Source organism: Prionailurus viverrinus, chromosome B4 (assembly GCF_022837055.1).
Source record: "Prionailurus viverrinus isolate Anna chromosome B4, UM_Priviv_1.0, whole genome shotgun sequence".
NCBI lineage: Eukaryota > Metazoa > Chordata > Mammalia > Carnivora > Felidae > Prionailurus > Prionailurus viverrinus.
In genome coordinates this window covers 71,201,269-71,217,333 of record NC_062567.1, presented here as the reverse complement: position 1 = coordinate 71,217,333, position 16,065 = coordinate 71,201,269, and the positions used below count along the sequence as shown (strand labels likewise).

At 44.2% G+C, this 16,065-nt stretch overlaps 2 protein-coding genes across 3 annotated transcripts in view; one reads left to right on the top strand and one right to left on the bottom strand.

Moving 5' to 3' along the window:
- The window catches only part of PCED1B (PC-esterase domain containing 1B), a 138,324-nt gene extending 136,711 nt beyond the window's left edge, over positions 1-1,613 (bottom strand). For both annotated transcript variants that reach the window (XM_047865465.1, XM_047865464.1), the window contains exon 1: positions 1,535-1,613. The gene's annotated coding sequence lies outside the window, so the exon portion shown is untranslated. The remainder of the gene's footprint in view (positions 1-1,534) is intronic.
- On the top strand, positions 1,396-4,713 carry AMIGO2 (adhesion molecule with Ig like domain 2). Its single transcript, XM_047865463.1, has 2 exons — positions 1,396-1,803; positions 2,181-4,713. The coding sequence occupies exon 2, from the start codon at positions 2,243-2,245 to the stop codon at positions 3,806-3,808; it is 1,566 nt and encodes a 521-aa protein (XP_047721419.1). The 5' UTR covers positions 1,396-1,803; positions 2,181-2,242; the 3' UTR covers positions 3,809-4,713.
- The last annotated feature ends 11,352 nt before the right edge of the window (positions 4,714-16,065 follow it).

Sequence of the window (16,065 nt, the reverse complement as noted above, 5' to 3'; positions counted from 1 at the left end):
TATGTGCCCTGCTCCTGTTTTCTCAACTTGGTCTGCTTTTCAGTCTTCCTATCCCTTCTGCTTTAGTTAGTTATCTCTTGTCAGGGCAGTAATTTATTTCCTTTAATCCACATATAATGGACAAATGGGCCATCTGGCTCAGTCAAATCCCATCGTTAAAACTGATCTCGGAATTAAACAAAAACGGATTTCATCGAAAAGCTCATCAGCCCCAGGCTCTCCACCTCTTATTTGTCCACCTGGCATTTTTTTTTCTTTTTCTTCTTTTTTTTTTTTTGCGGGGGTGAGTGGGGGGTGCTGTCCACCCTATGTTGCACCTTTCCTAGCCTAGCATGCTTGAGCCAGGCATCCGCCCTGCCCTGCCTCTTAGGAGGTATGAAGAATCTCGGCGCAGACACCCCTTCCAGGATCAGTCCCTGTTCGGCGCGAGCACATTTGCTCTCACCACCTCCCTACCCCAGCCCCCTAAAAGAAAGAAAGAAAGAAAGAAAGAAAGAAAGAAAGAAAGAAAGAAAGAAAGAAAGAAAAAGAAAAAAGAAAAAATCTGGCTCCAGGATTTTTTTTTTTTTAAAGCTTAATGCCCTCATCTTTGCATTCCAGCGGGGGGTCGTCCCCAAGCCTTCTTTTCTGCTCTTCTCCTTCACAGATTGGGCACCATCCCTGACGCCAACTCCTGAGTTGTGAACGGGATAGAACTTTCCCAGGGAGATGCGGCCTGTCCCCGCTGCGCCTTCCCGGCTCCTTTCCCCCAAGAGATCCTTGTCGCACTAGACGGAAAGTACCCATCCCCGTCCCCCACCAGGTGTGGGCGGAGACGGAAGGTCACGTCTGTGTTTATTTTGTGAACCTGTAAAACCACCAGCACTGAGCCCTGCGGAAGCCCCCTCGGCCCTGGCCCAAAAGAACAAGCTACAAGAGCTCAGGGGACTCGGGCGGCCGCGGCAAGTGGGTTCTTCAAGAGAGACAGAGACCTCTCCTTCCCCGGCCGGCCGTGCCCCCTTAACCTCTCCCCTCCCACCCCGTTCGGAGCTGGACTGGCGCACACAACGGGTGGGAACGGAGGGGCCCCGGCCTCGGGGATGCCGCCCGCTCCGCCCCGTCCCTCCCCGGGGTCCGGGCTGAACCTGGAGGTGGGGCGGGAGGGGGGGGGATGTGGCGGAGAGGCCGCAGCGTGGGGGGGGGGGGGAGGGGGGGTGCCGGCCGCCGCTCGGATTGGCTGCGCCGCCGCCCCCTCCCCGCGCCGCGTGCCCCCCGCCACGCGCCCAGCTTGCTCCCGCCCGCGGCCTCCGAGCTGCTTCCAGCCGGAGGCAGGACGCGCAGGGGCGGGGCCGTCTCCCCGCCCCGCATGCGACCCGGCGCGCGGGGATAAAACCCTGGCGGCGGCGCGCGGGAACCCTCGGTCCCGCTGGCTCCGGAGCGCGGGGAGGCGGGGCCGGGGCCCATCCGCTGCCGGCGCCCCCGCCCCTCGGACCCGGCTCCCGGAGTGGGGCTCCCCGCGCGCGGACACACGACGGCCAGGGCGCCGAGGCGGTACCTTTAGCCGAGCGATGAAGAGAGCCCGGGAGACCCGACCGCAGCCGGCCGAGACGTTTCCTGCGCCCCGGGTGGCTGCCGCCGCCGCCGCCGCCGCCGCGTGAAACTCCCCAAAGTTGAGAGCCAGCGAGAGGCTGCCGCCCGCCGGGAGCAGGAGGGAAAGGAACTCGGAAGATGCAGGAGTGACGGACAGAGACAGACAGACTCACGGACCTGCAGACACCACCGTTCGGCGGCCTAGCCCCAGAGCCAGTGAGGCTTTTCGGCTCTGTGAGTTGTTTTCTGGATGTTGCTCTGCTTCCTATGTATTTCCGTTCAGTTGTTTGTAGGATGCGTTTGTGTATTTTTGTGTCTGTCGGAGGGAGTTTAAAAAACGACGCAGGATGCACGTTAACAAAAATCCCGAATTTCTGATGCTGAGACGGTTGTGTTGACAGATTGTAACTGTAAATGTCTGTAAGCAGGGGTAATAACCCAGGGGGGGAAATTGCATTTCACGGTAAAAAGGCATCAGAGGCTCCCCAGCGTGAAACAAGCCTGCATTTCAAAAGTTACTGGGGAGAAAGCAAGGTATGACTCTGAAGGGTTAACTGGTGGTAGTTAACTTTGCTTTCTTGCCCCCCTTTCGAATATTGATTGTTTACCAGGTTCACTGGTGGGAAGCTGAGTTGGCGGAAAGACGCCAGGAAGAGACTTGGAGGCGACCATAATGTCTGTACGTTTACACACACTGCCCACCCTGCCTGGAGTTGTCAGACCGGGTTGCAGGGAGCTGCTGTGTTTGTTGGTGATCACGGTGACTGTGAGCCGCGGCGCCTCCGGGGTGTGCCCCACCGCTTGCATCTGTGCCACTGACATCGTGAGCTGCACCAACAAAAACCTGTCCAAGGTGCCTGGCAACCTGTTCAGACTGATGAAGAGACTGGATCTGAGTTACAACAGGATCGGGCTTCTGGATTCCGAGTGGATTCCCGTATCCTTTGTTAAGCTGAACACTCTAATAATTCGTCATAACAACATCACCAGCATTTCCACGGGCAGTTTTTCCACAACTCCAAATTTGAAGTGTCTTGACTTATCATCCAATAGGCTGAAGATCGTGAAAAGTGCAGTGTTCCAGGAGTTGAAGGTTCTGGAGGTGCTCCTGCTGTACAACAATCACATCTCCTATCTCGACCCTTCTGCTTTTGGAGGGCTCTCCCAGTTGCAAAAACTCTACTTAAGTGGAAACTTTCTGACGCAGTTTCCCATGGATTTGTATGTTGGGAGGTTCAAGCTGGCAGAACTGATGTTTCTAGATGTTTCTTATAATCAAATCCCCTCCCTGCCAATGCACCATATTAATTTAGTGCCAGGAAAACAGCTGAGAGGCATCTATCTTCATGGCAACCCATTTGTCTGTGACTGTTCCCTTTATTCATTGCTCATCTTTTGGTATCGTAGGCACTTTAGCTCAGTGATGGATTTTAAGAATGACTATACCTGCCGCCTGTGGTCTGACTCTAGGCACTCCCACCAGGTGCTTCTGCTCCAGGATAGCTTTATGAATTGCTCGGACAGTATCATCAACGGCTCCTTCCGTGCACTTGGCTTTATTCATGACGCTCAAGTCGGGGAAAGGCTGATCGTCCCCTGTGACAGCAAGACTGGTAATGCAAATACTGATTTCATTTGGGTTGGTCCAGATAACAGACTGCTGGAGCCGGATAAAGATCTGGAAAACTTTCACGTGTTTCGCAATGGAAGTCTGGTTATAGAAAGTCCTCGTTTTGAGGACGCTGGAGTGTATTCCTGTATTGCGATGAACAGGCAACGCCTGTTAAATGAGACTGTGGATGTCACAATAAACGTGAGCAACTTCACCGTGAACAGATCCCATGCCCATGAGGCATTTAACACAGCTTTTACCACTCTCGCAGCCTGCGTGGCCAGTATCGTGTTGGTACTTTTGTATCTCTATCTGACGCCCTGTCCCTGCAAGTGTAAAAGCAAGAGACAAAAAAACGTTCTCAACCAAAGCAATGCCCATTCATCTATCCTCAATCCTGGTCCTGCTAGTGATGCCCCCGCTGATGAACGGAAGGCAGGTGCCGGTAAAAGAGTGGTGTTTTTGGAACCCTTGAAGGATACTGCAGCAGGGCAGAATGGGAAAGTCAGGCTCTTTCCCAGTGAGACGGTTATAGCTGAGGGCATCCTAAAGTCCGCGAGGGTGAAATCCGACTCAGATTCAGTCAATTCTGTGTTTTCAGACACACCCTTTGTGGCATCCACTTAATTTTGTGCCTGTATCTGTATGGTATAGTAATTTAACTCTCCATACTTAACTTTCTGCGCAGTCTGCAAAATAAACAGCAGGACCGAAATGGTGTCGTTTTGCGTTTTGAAATGCAACCCAGTGGTCTCTTTAACTGGTTAAGAGGAAATGTGGTAACGCACTTTTGGTTTCTCAATGTGCCAGAGAAAGGTGGGGTTGTTTTCCAAAGTGTAAGTTCTAGATGACAATAGCTTGGTCTCTAGCACCACTGATCATTTCAGAGCTGGTGTGGAGGTGACATTGTCTTTTTATTCAGGATTCTTGCCAGAAAAAATAAATTTCAGTGAATTAGTGTTCCTTAAGAAGAGACTTTACTAGCTTATTTAGGACCAAAGTTATTTTAAAGACAAGCATCCGTGTCCTATTTCATTTTTAAAAGCTGTAGAAGGAAGAACAGTACTTATAAAACACAAAGTAAGGTTAGATTAGGGAATAATTCAGCTAATTTCATACTTGAGACCACGGTGAACAGACGACACTGATAAAATGTGCTGGATAATGCCACATCCCATATGGTGTTAGATAAATAGTGCAATAAAGGTACATTTGTTTGACTGTCTTCTTTCCATTCTGTACATTCCTTATCCTTGAACAAAAGACGTTATTGAAAGTTGAAAGTCATCATTCGTTGTTGCCATAAATATGTAGGCGTCAATACCAAAATGTCTGAGTAACTTCTTAAGCCTTTGTCCTAGCTGACTGGTATTTGTTTATATGCTCGTGTATATGTAAATCAAATTATATGAACTATTAAATAGATTCTCCTGTATTGTGCGCTGGACGTTTGAATTAATGTAAATACATGTATTGTGTGAGTTGACGTTCTGTTTTATTGGGCTACGTAAAAACATAAATCTAAGATGTTCTATGTGATTATGCTGTTCTACTTTGTCTCGAGCACCCTCTCTAGCAGATATCTCTCCACATTTTTTGGAGTGACAGTATACGTTTATTTTGTCAAAGGGGGAGAAAGTCTCTAAAGTGTTCTACCCAATTTATACCTTCCATATGACATTTTACTCTGATACCATTATGCACTTCAGTCGGGTTTAGAAGACCAGCTCCAATTTTACGACACAGTGAGGGCCTAGGTGACCTCATCCTTGTTTCCATGTCTGCTGTAAGGTGACCGAGTGTACTCGTTCTCTACCCAGGTTTCCTCAGCGGTAACATGAAGGTTTCAGACAAGGTGATGTTTTAGGTTCGTTCTCACACTGGAAGGGATGATTTCTGGGTGTCCTTAGCTCCATCACAGACTTGTACTGGCTCTCAGAAACTATCCTACACGGTGATGAAACACAGGAGTGGGATTAGGACAGACTAGCATAGCGCTGCATAGCCCAAAGGCACATTTTAGACCATCAAGCCCAGCTCTTTCCCTTCCTCAGAGATAAGTGAAGCCCAGAGAAGATTGTGGGTTATCTAAGACCACGCAGTGGATTAGTGACCAGGATGGAAACAGCGCTCGGGTACAGGATTCTTCCTGGCGAAGAATGCTTACTTTTAGCAGTAGGCATGGAGAATGAGCCAAAGAACGAGACAAAAGAGCGGTCAGAAAATGGCAAAGGAGAGTCAGGGCTGCGTGGTCCCCGGGACTAAGAGAGAAGAGAGTTTTTAAAAGGTGGAAATGGGCAACAGTGACAAAAACACAAAGAAGGAGTTGAGGAGGGAAGACTGACTTTGGCAATGGGGGTTTTGGGGAAACCGTGTGCATTTGGTGACAGCTCTGTATGTGCCAAGCCAGGCATCCAGTGGCAGACACGGGTCAGGGACTTGAGGAGGGAGTGAGTGGCCGGGATATGGACCCCAGGGAATAGATACAGAGCCGCTACTCAACAGTGTTGAAAGTTCTTTGTTGCGTGATGTGAAAAAACTTAACCATCTCTGCCTTTAAAAACACAGACCTCACCAGTTAGATAAGATCCCTTTAGACCCAAAGATGTTACTGGCAAACGTTTTATTCCTGTTCTTGCCATTTAAGTAATTAGGAAGAAAACTGTGATTTGTATGGCCTTTGAAGTCCTCATTCTTTCTTCCTTCATACTTGGAGAAACTCAAAGATGCTGTGATTTGTTCAGCTTCACAGTCTGGACACAAGGAAAAACTCTTGAGCCACTGATGCTTTGCAGCAATGGGTGGGGCTGCCTCTAGGGGCCGTGATCCCCGTGACTTTGAGAGTGCCAAAGAACAGGGCCAGACGCTGGCAGGGAAGTTACAGAGAGGGTCTCTGAACTGCACCCTTTCTGGACAGGATCCCTACAGACCTTGATCCCTCAAAACCCTTGATCCTAGGAAACATGTGTTGCATTTGGCAGGAGGACACGGGCGGTGCTTGGAGTGGGGGGTTTGTGGAGCCCGATCTTGGTTGGTCCTAATACACTTCAGGTAAAAGACAGGCTGAGCTGAAACCAAAACTAACATATGTACAATCAAAATGAAAACAAACAAAAATCCTGAATACTGAAAAACAAAGCTGTATTTTGAACAAAAGTAGGATGGCATGGTGATGACGAAGCAGGTTGCTGAATGTTATGATGTGGAATTCTAAGTTCTTAGGTATAACTGTTTTTTTTTTTTTTCTGGTAGCAGCCTGATCACATGTATTTTAAATATAGGAACAGAACTAATTTGTACCTTAAGTTTGTCCCACTCAAAATTTTATATAATTTTCCTTCCAAGTAATAATCTGGATTATGTAACTAGGTTATTCTTTTAAGATACTTAGTATTTTTTATTACACAGTTTTGAGAGAAATGGATATGCATTGGAGAAATCAAGCAGAGACCAAAGATAAATTTTCCTGGGCTTAGAGTATTTTTTCACTATAATTAGATGGTACTAGTTTTATGGCAAATGGACCCTATAGGTAATCATGAGTTACATTTCTTAACTATACTTTTTCTTAAGGTTTATAATCTGAAAGAATGGCCTAAAACATTTTCTTATTTATAATCAACTTCTACATTAACTTTCACTGTCTGGCCTGAAGAGATGTAAATATACTTACTTTGGCTTTTTAAAAATTATTCATCTTGAGAGAGAGACAGAGAGAAAGAGAAGCAGAGAGAGGGAGAGAGATAATCTCAAGTAGGCTCCATGCTGTCAGCTCTGAGCCCAACTCGGGGCTTGATCTCACAAACCATGAGATCATGACCTGAGCTGCAATCGAGCCAGATGTTTAACCGACTGAGACACCTAAGTGCCCCTATTTTTGGCTTTAGTTGCTTGACTTATATGCCCAGAAAAAAAACAGCTTTTCATTTTTCCAAATAAACATTTTTCTAAAATGTTCATCACAAGGGATATAGGTAAAACTTACTGGGGTGGAAACAAGAGAGACAGGAAGATACACTGTCAGTCCAAATTCCAAAGAGATATCTGATTTTCGGTTACCCTGCTCAGTACTGTTAAAACAGGATACAGCCTAAACATCCTCACACATCGTTGGCTTTTCCTTGGCTATAAATGCTGCTTGATTATTGCCCACTTTTCTGGTGTCCTCTAGTGTTTACCAGCTGATCTAGTAATAGGTCTGACACCAGGCTTCTCGATAGAATCATAAGGGAAAGGTAGATAAACAAGGGTTTCCAGCAGCTACACACTCCCTCTCCACACTCCCCAACCAGAGATTCTGCCTGAAAAGGTTTGGGGTAAGGCCCATGCATTGTACTTAAAAAGTTTTTTCATTTCAATTTTCAATTTCATTTTCCATTCTGATTCTCCCTATTTTGATGAAATATATTCTAAACTGGGATCACGGCAAATGTTGTGGTTAGGACTCTGTCAGAATACACTATTATTACTCGATAATGGATTTGTTAATAAAAAGAATTGTAGTGCTCTCTTAAAAAAATTCTAATGTAGGGGCACCTGGGTGGCTCAGTTGGTTAAGCATCCAACTTCGGCTCAGGTCATGATCTCACAGTTCATGGATTCAAGCTCCCGCATCAGATCTGTGCTGACAACTCAGAGCCTGGAGCCTGCTTCAGATTCTGTCTCTCCCTCTCTCTCTCTGCCCCTTCCCTGCTCGTACTCTCTCCCTCTCAAAAATAAATAAAATATTAAAAATATTCTAATGTGTTGGAGAAATGAAGGAGTTGATTCTCTGATACTAAATGCACTCTAAATTGTTGGTTGTAATTATGATTTTCTATTTTTCTAGATTACAAAATATAGAATAATTACTTTGAGATGACTAAATCTCTGATTCTCTCACTTTAAAAATATTTTTTATTTTTAAACAGATTTGAACAGATCTGGTGGATAACAATAAACTTACAAGCTTTCAGATTTGATTATATCATAGTAAAGTGAAGCCATGTTCCATGGATGTTGGAGTATAGATTTCATCTGCAGAAAACCAAACTCCTTTGTTTTTCCAATATAATAGAATGATAGGTTTTTTTTTTAGGTTATTTATTTATTTTGAGAGAGAGTGTGTACATGAGCAGGAGAGGAGCAGAGAGAGAATCCCAAGCAGGCTCTGCACAGTTAGTGCAAGGAGCCCAATGCAGGGCTCAAACCCATGAACTGGGAGATCATGACCTGAGCCAATATCAAAAGTCAGATGCTCAGCTGACTGAGCCACCCAGGTACCCCGAATAATAGTTTTTAAAGAGAATATTAAGGTTCCTTTCACTGGGGGCTTCCTGGGTAGTTTAGTCTGTTGAGCATCTGACTCTTGATTTAGACTCAGGTCATAATCCCAGGGTCATGGGATTGAGCCCCGTGACATGCTGAGCATGAAGCTTGCTTGAGATTCTCTCTTTCTCTCCCTCTGCCTCTCCCCCCCTAAATTAAAGATAAAAGTTTTCTTTCATGGTTCTCTTATGACTCTCTGCCCAAGAGCCAGTCCCCAAAACCCTGTTTTTTATTTATAAAAAAATTGTGTATTTATGTATTATTTTTATTTATTATAAAAATAAGGAAGTTAGTGTGGATAGATGATTAGTTTGCCCTTGCAAGCATTATTGCATAGTAATATATTAAAAAGTAGAACTAAAAACTCATGTAATAACCTCTTGAATAATTTAGAGGACTCTGTAAAGGACCATGTTTCTTGTGGATAGATTCCAGGGAGGGGAGCCCTTCAATAGTGAGGACCAGAGCAAACAGAGTGTGGAAACACAGGCCCTTTGTAAATTATAAAATGTGATATATACAGTATTTATACTGGGTTTAATTTTTTAAGTACCTACTAAGTGCCAGACACACTGTGAGGGGTGATGGTTATTATCATTCCCTATCACAGAAGCCCGGAAAAAATGGGCAAGATTCCACCCCACTACAGACAGGAAAAAGAAGCTCAAAAGGATAAATGATTTTCCCAGATAACTTGACTAATCAGCCTTTTTTTTTTAATGTTTATTTATTTTTGAGAGAGAGACAGAGACAGAGAGAGACAGGGGGCAAGTGGGAGAGGGGCAGAGAGAGAGGAAGACACAGAATTTGAAGCAGGCTCCAGGCTCTGAGCTGTCAGCACAGAGCCTGATGCAGGGCTCGAACTCATGAACCGTGAGCTAGTCAGCCATTTTTACCATGAGAGTCATTTAAAAGATAACTCTGCACAACAGTCCTATAGGTGTTCTACCAATAGAACTACTTTGTAAAGCATGGGTCATAGGTAAACTTTCCATAAATGTAATAGTGAATGGATTAGTGCCCAAAGTCAATCTGGAAGAAGAGGAATTCAAGGGCAGAAGATCATAAATCCTTTAGACATAATGAAGGTAGAAAAGTTTTTTTTCCCCCTGCAAAACACAATGTGTCACAAGTAGCAAAACTGGAAATCTATTTAAGATACAGGTTTAATAGACAAGGCTTCCTCTGGTCTACTGACTCTTTTCAGTCTGGTTGTCCTTCACACATGAAATTGCTTCATATGTAAAAAAGAAAAATATCCATTTAAATGACATATTTAAGATATTTACATGAATAAATGATTCAATTCAATTTTTTAAATTAAAAATGACCCAAATTTACAAAGTAAATAGTCCAATTGGAGAGGATATCTGAGAGTTTATTTTAAATTTCTAGAAGAGTGGTAGGGACAATTCAAAGCCAGGGATACTTTTCCAACTAATTTTAAAATTAGGTTAAGTGTCTGACTTCAGCTCAGGTTATGATCTCATAGTCTGTGAGTTCGAGCCCCGCATCAGGCTCTGGGCTGACAGCTTGGAGCCTGGAGCCTCCTTCAGATTCTGTGTTTCCCTCTCTCTCTGCCCCTCTTCTGCTCATGCCCTCTCTCTCTCTCTCTCTCTCTCTCTCTCTCTCTCTCAACAACAAATAAAAATATTCAAAAAAAATTTTTTAATTAGATTTCTCAAAATAATTTTTGAAATTATTTCACAAGACAGCCTCAGTAGCTTATCTGATTAAACATCCATATTAGGTAATATGTCAGCAGAGCATCAAATATATTCTCAGAGAATTTTGTAGTGTCTGTATCTTAGTGTCATAGAATCAAGTATAATGGGATTAAGGGTCAAATCCTTGTTGACAATTGGCCAGTTACTGCCAAGAAAAGACAACTGAGCATCGCTAGATATTATGGAGACCATAAATGTTGTGTAATAACTACTCTCTCCCCTTATAGGAGATTACAGTACAACTGAGAGAAGAAACATTATTAAACTAATTCAAGGGTAAGAGCTGATGGGGCGCCTGGTTGGCTCAGTTGAGCATCTGACTTTTGATTTCAGCTCAGGTCATGATCCCAAGCTGGAACTGAGCCCTGAGTCGGGTTCCCACGTGTGGAGCCTGCTTAGGACGCTCTCAGGATTCTTGCTGTCTCTCCCTCTGCCCCTGTCCCCTCCTTGCACGATCTCTCTCTCTCTCTCTCTCTCTCTGTAAAATTAAAAAAAAAAAAAAAGTAAGAGTTGATTTGTCTACTGGAGACTATTCTGTCAAATAAGAGGTGAGAAAAGGAAGATAATTGGCAGAGACCTTGCTTTGGCCAACTGGACTAATGCAGCCGGGCATGAAGGCTAGAAAACTATACCATAGATACCCCAACCTTGTGCTGGAAGAGACCCTTACCTTCAAAAAGCCCGTATGGTAAGGAGGTGGTGCAAGCTAGCCAATAGCACTCTAAAGTGAATGTCAGTGAATAGATATAAATAGATCCTGCCAATCTATTATCATTTTAAACCAAATCCAGAGGAGAAAGAGACCTCAACGTTTCACACTGGTTCTCTCTCTACACTTGCAGCTCCACACCTTGCCCCCACCACAGTTAGGATGAACATATCCCAGCCCCGACATGAGGAATGAAAATAACAGCAACAACGATAATAGTAAAAATAGTAACCTTTTTACATGTAAGCTCCGTGCTTAGGGCTTTACATGTTTTTTCTCATTCTTGTGAGGAAGGTATTATTTTTATGTCCATTTTACAGGTGGAGAACGGAGGCTTAGGAATGGTTGGTGATTTGCCTAAAGAACATATAGTAAAGAAGTCAGGATTTAAATCTAGTTTTGTGTGGATCCATCCAGAACCCAGGCTCTTAATGTCTACACTGTACTACTGTCTACACTATACCACGACTATATTGCTGCTCCCAAGTTTTGAAAAGAGACAGAAATATGGTTTCATCACGAGGCAAGTGTGCTGATACAGAAATGCCCAAAGACAGGAAGGTCAGGGCAAGTTTCCCAGAAAAAGTAATGGCTGAGTGGAGGCTTCAAGGAGGTCTGTATGTTTAGAGAAATCCAGTTTGTTTCTCACAGCTGGACATGTGGACCTGATGGAAGGTGAGACTGTGAATGTACCCCGGTCCCTGGGGATTCGACTAAAGCAGTTGTCGGAAACAAGCACACCGGTGCCCTGGGAACTGCCTTAAAACGGGACCCTTCAGCAGCTGGATCTGAGGCTTTAGGTTGGGGTCCAGTATGAACCCGCTTCATTTCACATTCCACTCTGCACTGAAAATGTAGTCCTTTTTCATAGGTCTTCAGGGAGAAAACATACTAAATTGGCTCATGTAAATGCTTATGGCATGTTTTGCTAGGTGAAAAAGAGTTAGAAATATTAGCTTCTTTTGTGTAACAACGTAGGCTTAACACGGTAATGATGAAATAATCCTACTTAATTCAGTTATCACTCTATAGACCAAGGAATGTCTTAGAGCTAATGTTTATCCAAGCCTCCCTGTAATTAAATTTATACTGCTAGCCTAGATATTGATTTGACTAAGCTGGTTTCGTAAGAGTGAATGATTTGGGTGGGAAGAGACAGAAAGATGTGATTTTCAAGCGGGGCCGGGGAAGAACCCACATCAGACCGGCCTGCAGAATAAAATTACAACAATTCAGGCTGCTTGTTGAGCATTTGTGTGCATTTTTGCCCCAACTCTGCCTGGTTAAATACTTCTCGAAAGCATTCATGCTTGAGTGAATTTTTCTTAAAGTCTAGATTGTATAGAGCTATTGCGCTAAGTTTTTTTGATTTTTTTTTTTTCAACTGTATTCCTTTTCCGAAGAAAAGCATCTTGCCTGAGGAGGAAACATAATGAAAGACCTGTGATGTGAAAGTCTAAAAGAAGTTGTTTACTTTTTTATTTGTTCTCCGTTTTTAAAATATTCATACTTAATTACAACCTTAGGGAAGCCTTCAGCTCTCAGTCTGACCTACTTCAAATCAGTGGAAAACAACAAATATCTCCCCTCTGCAACCATTTATAATAACCTTGACTTTTTCCTAAAACCCAGAGGAAATGTAGTTTTTGACTCTGGGCCAAGTTTGTCGGGAGCTATCGATACTAATAAATCTTACTCACATAAGGATTCACTTGAAAATCACATCACTAATTATTATATATAATTTGTAATAAGGACCTTAAAATGACCTTCATTAGTTACATAGAATATAGTGATTTGATTGACAAATATGCTGTTACTTTTTTTTTTTTTTTTTGGTCTTGTTTAACTGGTTAACATTAAGCATCTTAGGAATCTGGCAGGGGATTTGAAAATGAAATCCTATGCAGCCTCGCACGGGGTCTGAGATTTTCCTGAAGGAGTAGACGCAGGCATTGCTCTTTAGGGACTTTTCTACATCTAATGACGAGGGGGCTGACTGACTCCCCTGCTATTTGTCATTTCAGATATTCTCAAATTCTGCTTAAGTTTTAAGTACAGCACACTCGGGGAGACAGGAGAGTCATCTACCGATGGCACACATCCCATACATCTCTTGGATCTTGGCGCTTGCCAGGATTCCTGCCAGGCAGTGAAGCCTCTTCCCACAGGGTCTAAAGATTTAGAGGCGATGGAGGCAGAGGCATTTACAGGAGGTTTCTCCTGACTACGTCTTCATCCCCTCTACTTATTTCTGGAAAATGCTTGGAACATGTGTTTATTATTGCTATCAACCACTTTAAAGCTATGCAGCTATACACACTGGCCCTTTAGCCCCACGCCACGCTCTCTCTCTTGAAGGCATTGTTGACCCTGGGCAAGAGCCAGGCACTGAGCACTTTACTATCTATGGACATTCCCATGCAACGTGTTTATATTTGATCTAGAAATGCCTTCGGGGTTGTTGCATAAACGTGGTTCTTCCCATGGTCTTTCTCATTTCCATCAAATGGCAACCCCATCCTTCCAATTGCTCAGGCCCAAAACACTGGTGTCATCTTTGACTTTTCTCTTGCTGTCACCCTCTAGCTAATCTGTTGGAAAATTCTCTTGGCTCTACCTTCAAACTATATCTGGAGTCTGACCTCTTCTTACAACTTCCACCCCAGCCCCATCCAAGCCACTGGATTTATTGCAATGGGGCTGGCTGGTCTCCTTGTTCCACACTTGCCGTCCCAGCGTCTGTTCTTAGAACTGCAGCCACCATGACTTCTCTGAAGAGTAGGCCAGTTCATGGCCTTTCTGCTCAGAACCTTAGCACTTGCTGTCTCAACCCCTGATTACTCCCTGGAGGCACATGTGGAGATATCAAAAATCACTCCCAGGACTGGCTCCATCCCTGGACATTTGGGTTCACTTGATTTTTACAGTTCCACAGGTAATTCTAAAATGTAGCCATGGCTGAGAACTTCCAGGGGGTCTGCAGGCCCTTACCACCCCAAGAGTTCTCGGACTTCATTTCCCACATCTCTGTCCCATGCTCGGCTCTGGCCCCATTGGCCTTTGCATACACCAGGCCCGCTCCTTCCTTGTGCTTCTGCCCCCTCTGTCTGGAATTTTCTTCCCTATTCTTCCCTATTCCTGCCTGACTGGCTTTGCCTCTTTCAGGTCTTTGCTCAAATGTCGTCTCAGTGAGGCCTCTGACCAGGTTATTTGACTCTGAATTCCCTACCCCACCCCAACCCAGCCTCCCTATTCCCTTTCCTGTTTTATTTTTCTCCAACGCCTTCATCACCATCTGACACCCTATATATTTTACTTACTATGTGAGTTCCATGAGGGCAGGAATTTTTATGAGTTTTGTTTGGTGTTGTGTTCCCAGTGCCAAGAACAGAACAAATAAATATTTGCAAATAAATATTCCTCCAATGAACAAAGCAGGCCTAGGAAGGGGCTGTAAGGCTGCCCGCTGCAACGAGCTCAGGGGTGGCCATGACAGTTACTACTGTTGACAACATGATCGTTTCCATGTGGTACATTTTCTACTTTGTCCCAGTTTCTGATGCTCTTCTTCATCTCCAAAAGAGCACAAGAGGGGTTTTGCCATATTCGGTGATGAATAAACTATCAAAATACAGATTAGTACCCATTTTTCATATATTTCCCACTTGTTTAAGGCACCCCATTTGGTATTTATGAAAAGATGTCATGCTGAGTACATGAGAAGCAGGAAGCCAGTGTCTGTCTCCTCTCAGCATCTGCTAACAGAGTGACGCCAATTAACATGTGTCAAGGGCCTGAAAGAACTCAGATTGGGCTTGATGGCACCAGGCAGTAGGCCTGACACAAATTTAAGAAGCTGTCTCCTACCTTTGGAGCAGGATTTTTTGGAATCCAGTTCTGCCATGAGGAATTCTGACTGCTTTAGTGAATAAACAGCAGAGATGTTGTGTGTGCCCGGTGATAACTGAGTGCAGTGAAAGATGACCTTTCTGGAGGTCATGTGGTGTGGCAGACCAATGAACTGCCCTCCTTGTCAACATGTGGAAACTTCCAGCAACTTCCATGGCAATGTGTTTTCTGAATTAGCTCCTGGTATGATGAGAAAGCTACATTACCACAAGGAAAACCAGGCAAAAGAAGAGACCTGAAGGAGGTGGGGTGCAATAACATGAGTGTTGGCCACTCAGAATATCCACCTACTCTAAGTGAGGGTCAAGTATGTGATAGTGGATTGTGAACTGTGGAATGCAAGACGATAATTGTCAAAGTTGGCAGCCAGTCCAATTTTAGTGGCTCATAGGTGGTCACCACTGCTGAGTGGCCCTCTCTCCTCCATCAATGTTTCCAAGAACAGCTATGCTCTCCTTCACCTAAGCCCCTCTTTCCGTTCCACTGAAAGTCCATATATTACTAAACCCAAGAGAACAGGGGTCAACACACTGCTTTTGGTAGGTCACTCCTCCTGCCATATTATGCTCTATATTGTAAAACCCTTTTTGTTTTTTCTGGTCTACGCCACTGTCACCTCATCAACCTAGATGACCCTTCTGGCTATTCCAATAACATCTACAAATAAGAAGAGACAATGGAAAATGAATAGCTAACATTTCTTGAGCACTCACCATGTGCCAGCCGCTGTTTTAAGTGCTTGCCATGAGCCAACCCACATAATCCTTAGAAGAGCCTCTGGGTCAGGCATTACTGAGAGAAGCCACGTGACCTGTGAGCAAACTGAAGCACAGGGAGATTTAGAAGTTTGCCCAAGGTCACTCAGCTGGTCAATGACAAAGCCAGGAATCACACACATTTCACTTAATCTAGACACCATGCTGAAGTAAATACTCCTGCTCTATTTTACGTAGGAGAAAACTAAAAGAAATTACTCACCTAAGGGCCATGTGATTGTTAAGCAGTAGCAAGATCAGAACCCAAGTTTATCTGGTTTTCAAAGCCCTGGTTGTGCTTTAATTGGCTTTTTGGGGAAACCCCACTTTTTTTTTATTCATTGTTAATATTCTAAATTTGGTATTACCATAAATCTTGCTGGAAGCAAAATCCTATCATTTTTAGCTTCATTTTTTAAAAACAGCCAATCATCGGGGCTCCTGGGTGGCTCAGTCGGTTAAGCGTCCGACTTC

Coding starts and splice junctions, on each gene's coding strand:
- AMIGO2 (XM_047865463.1), top strand. CDS start 2,243: ATGTCTGTACGTTTACACACACTGCCCACCCTGCCTGGAGTTGTCAGA.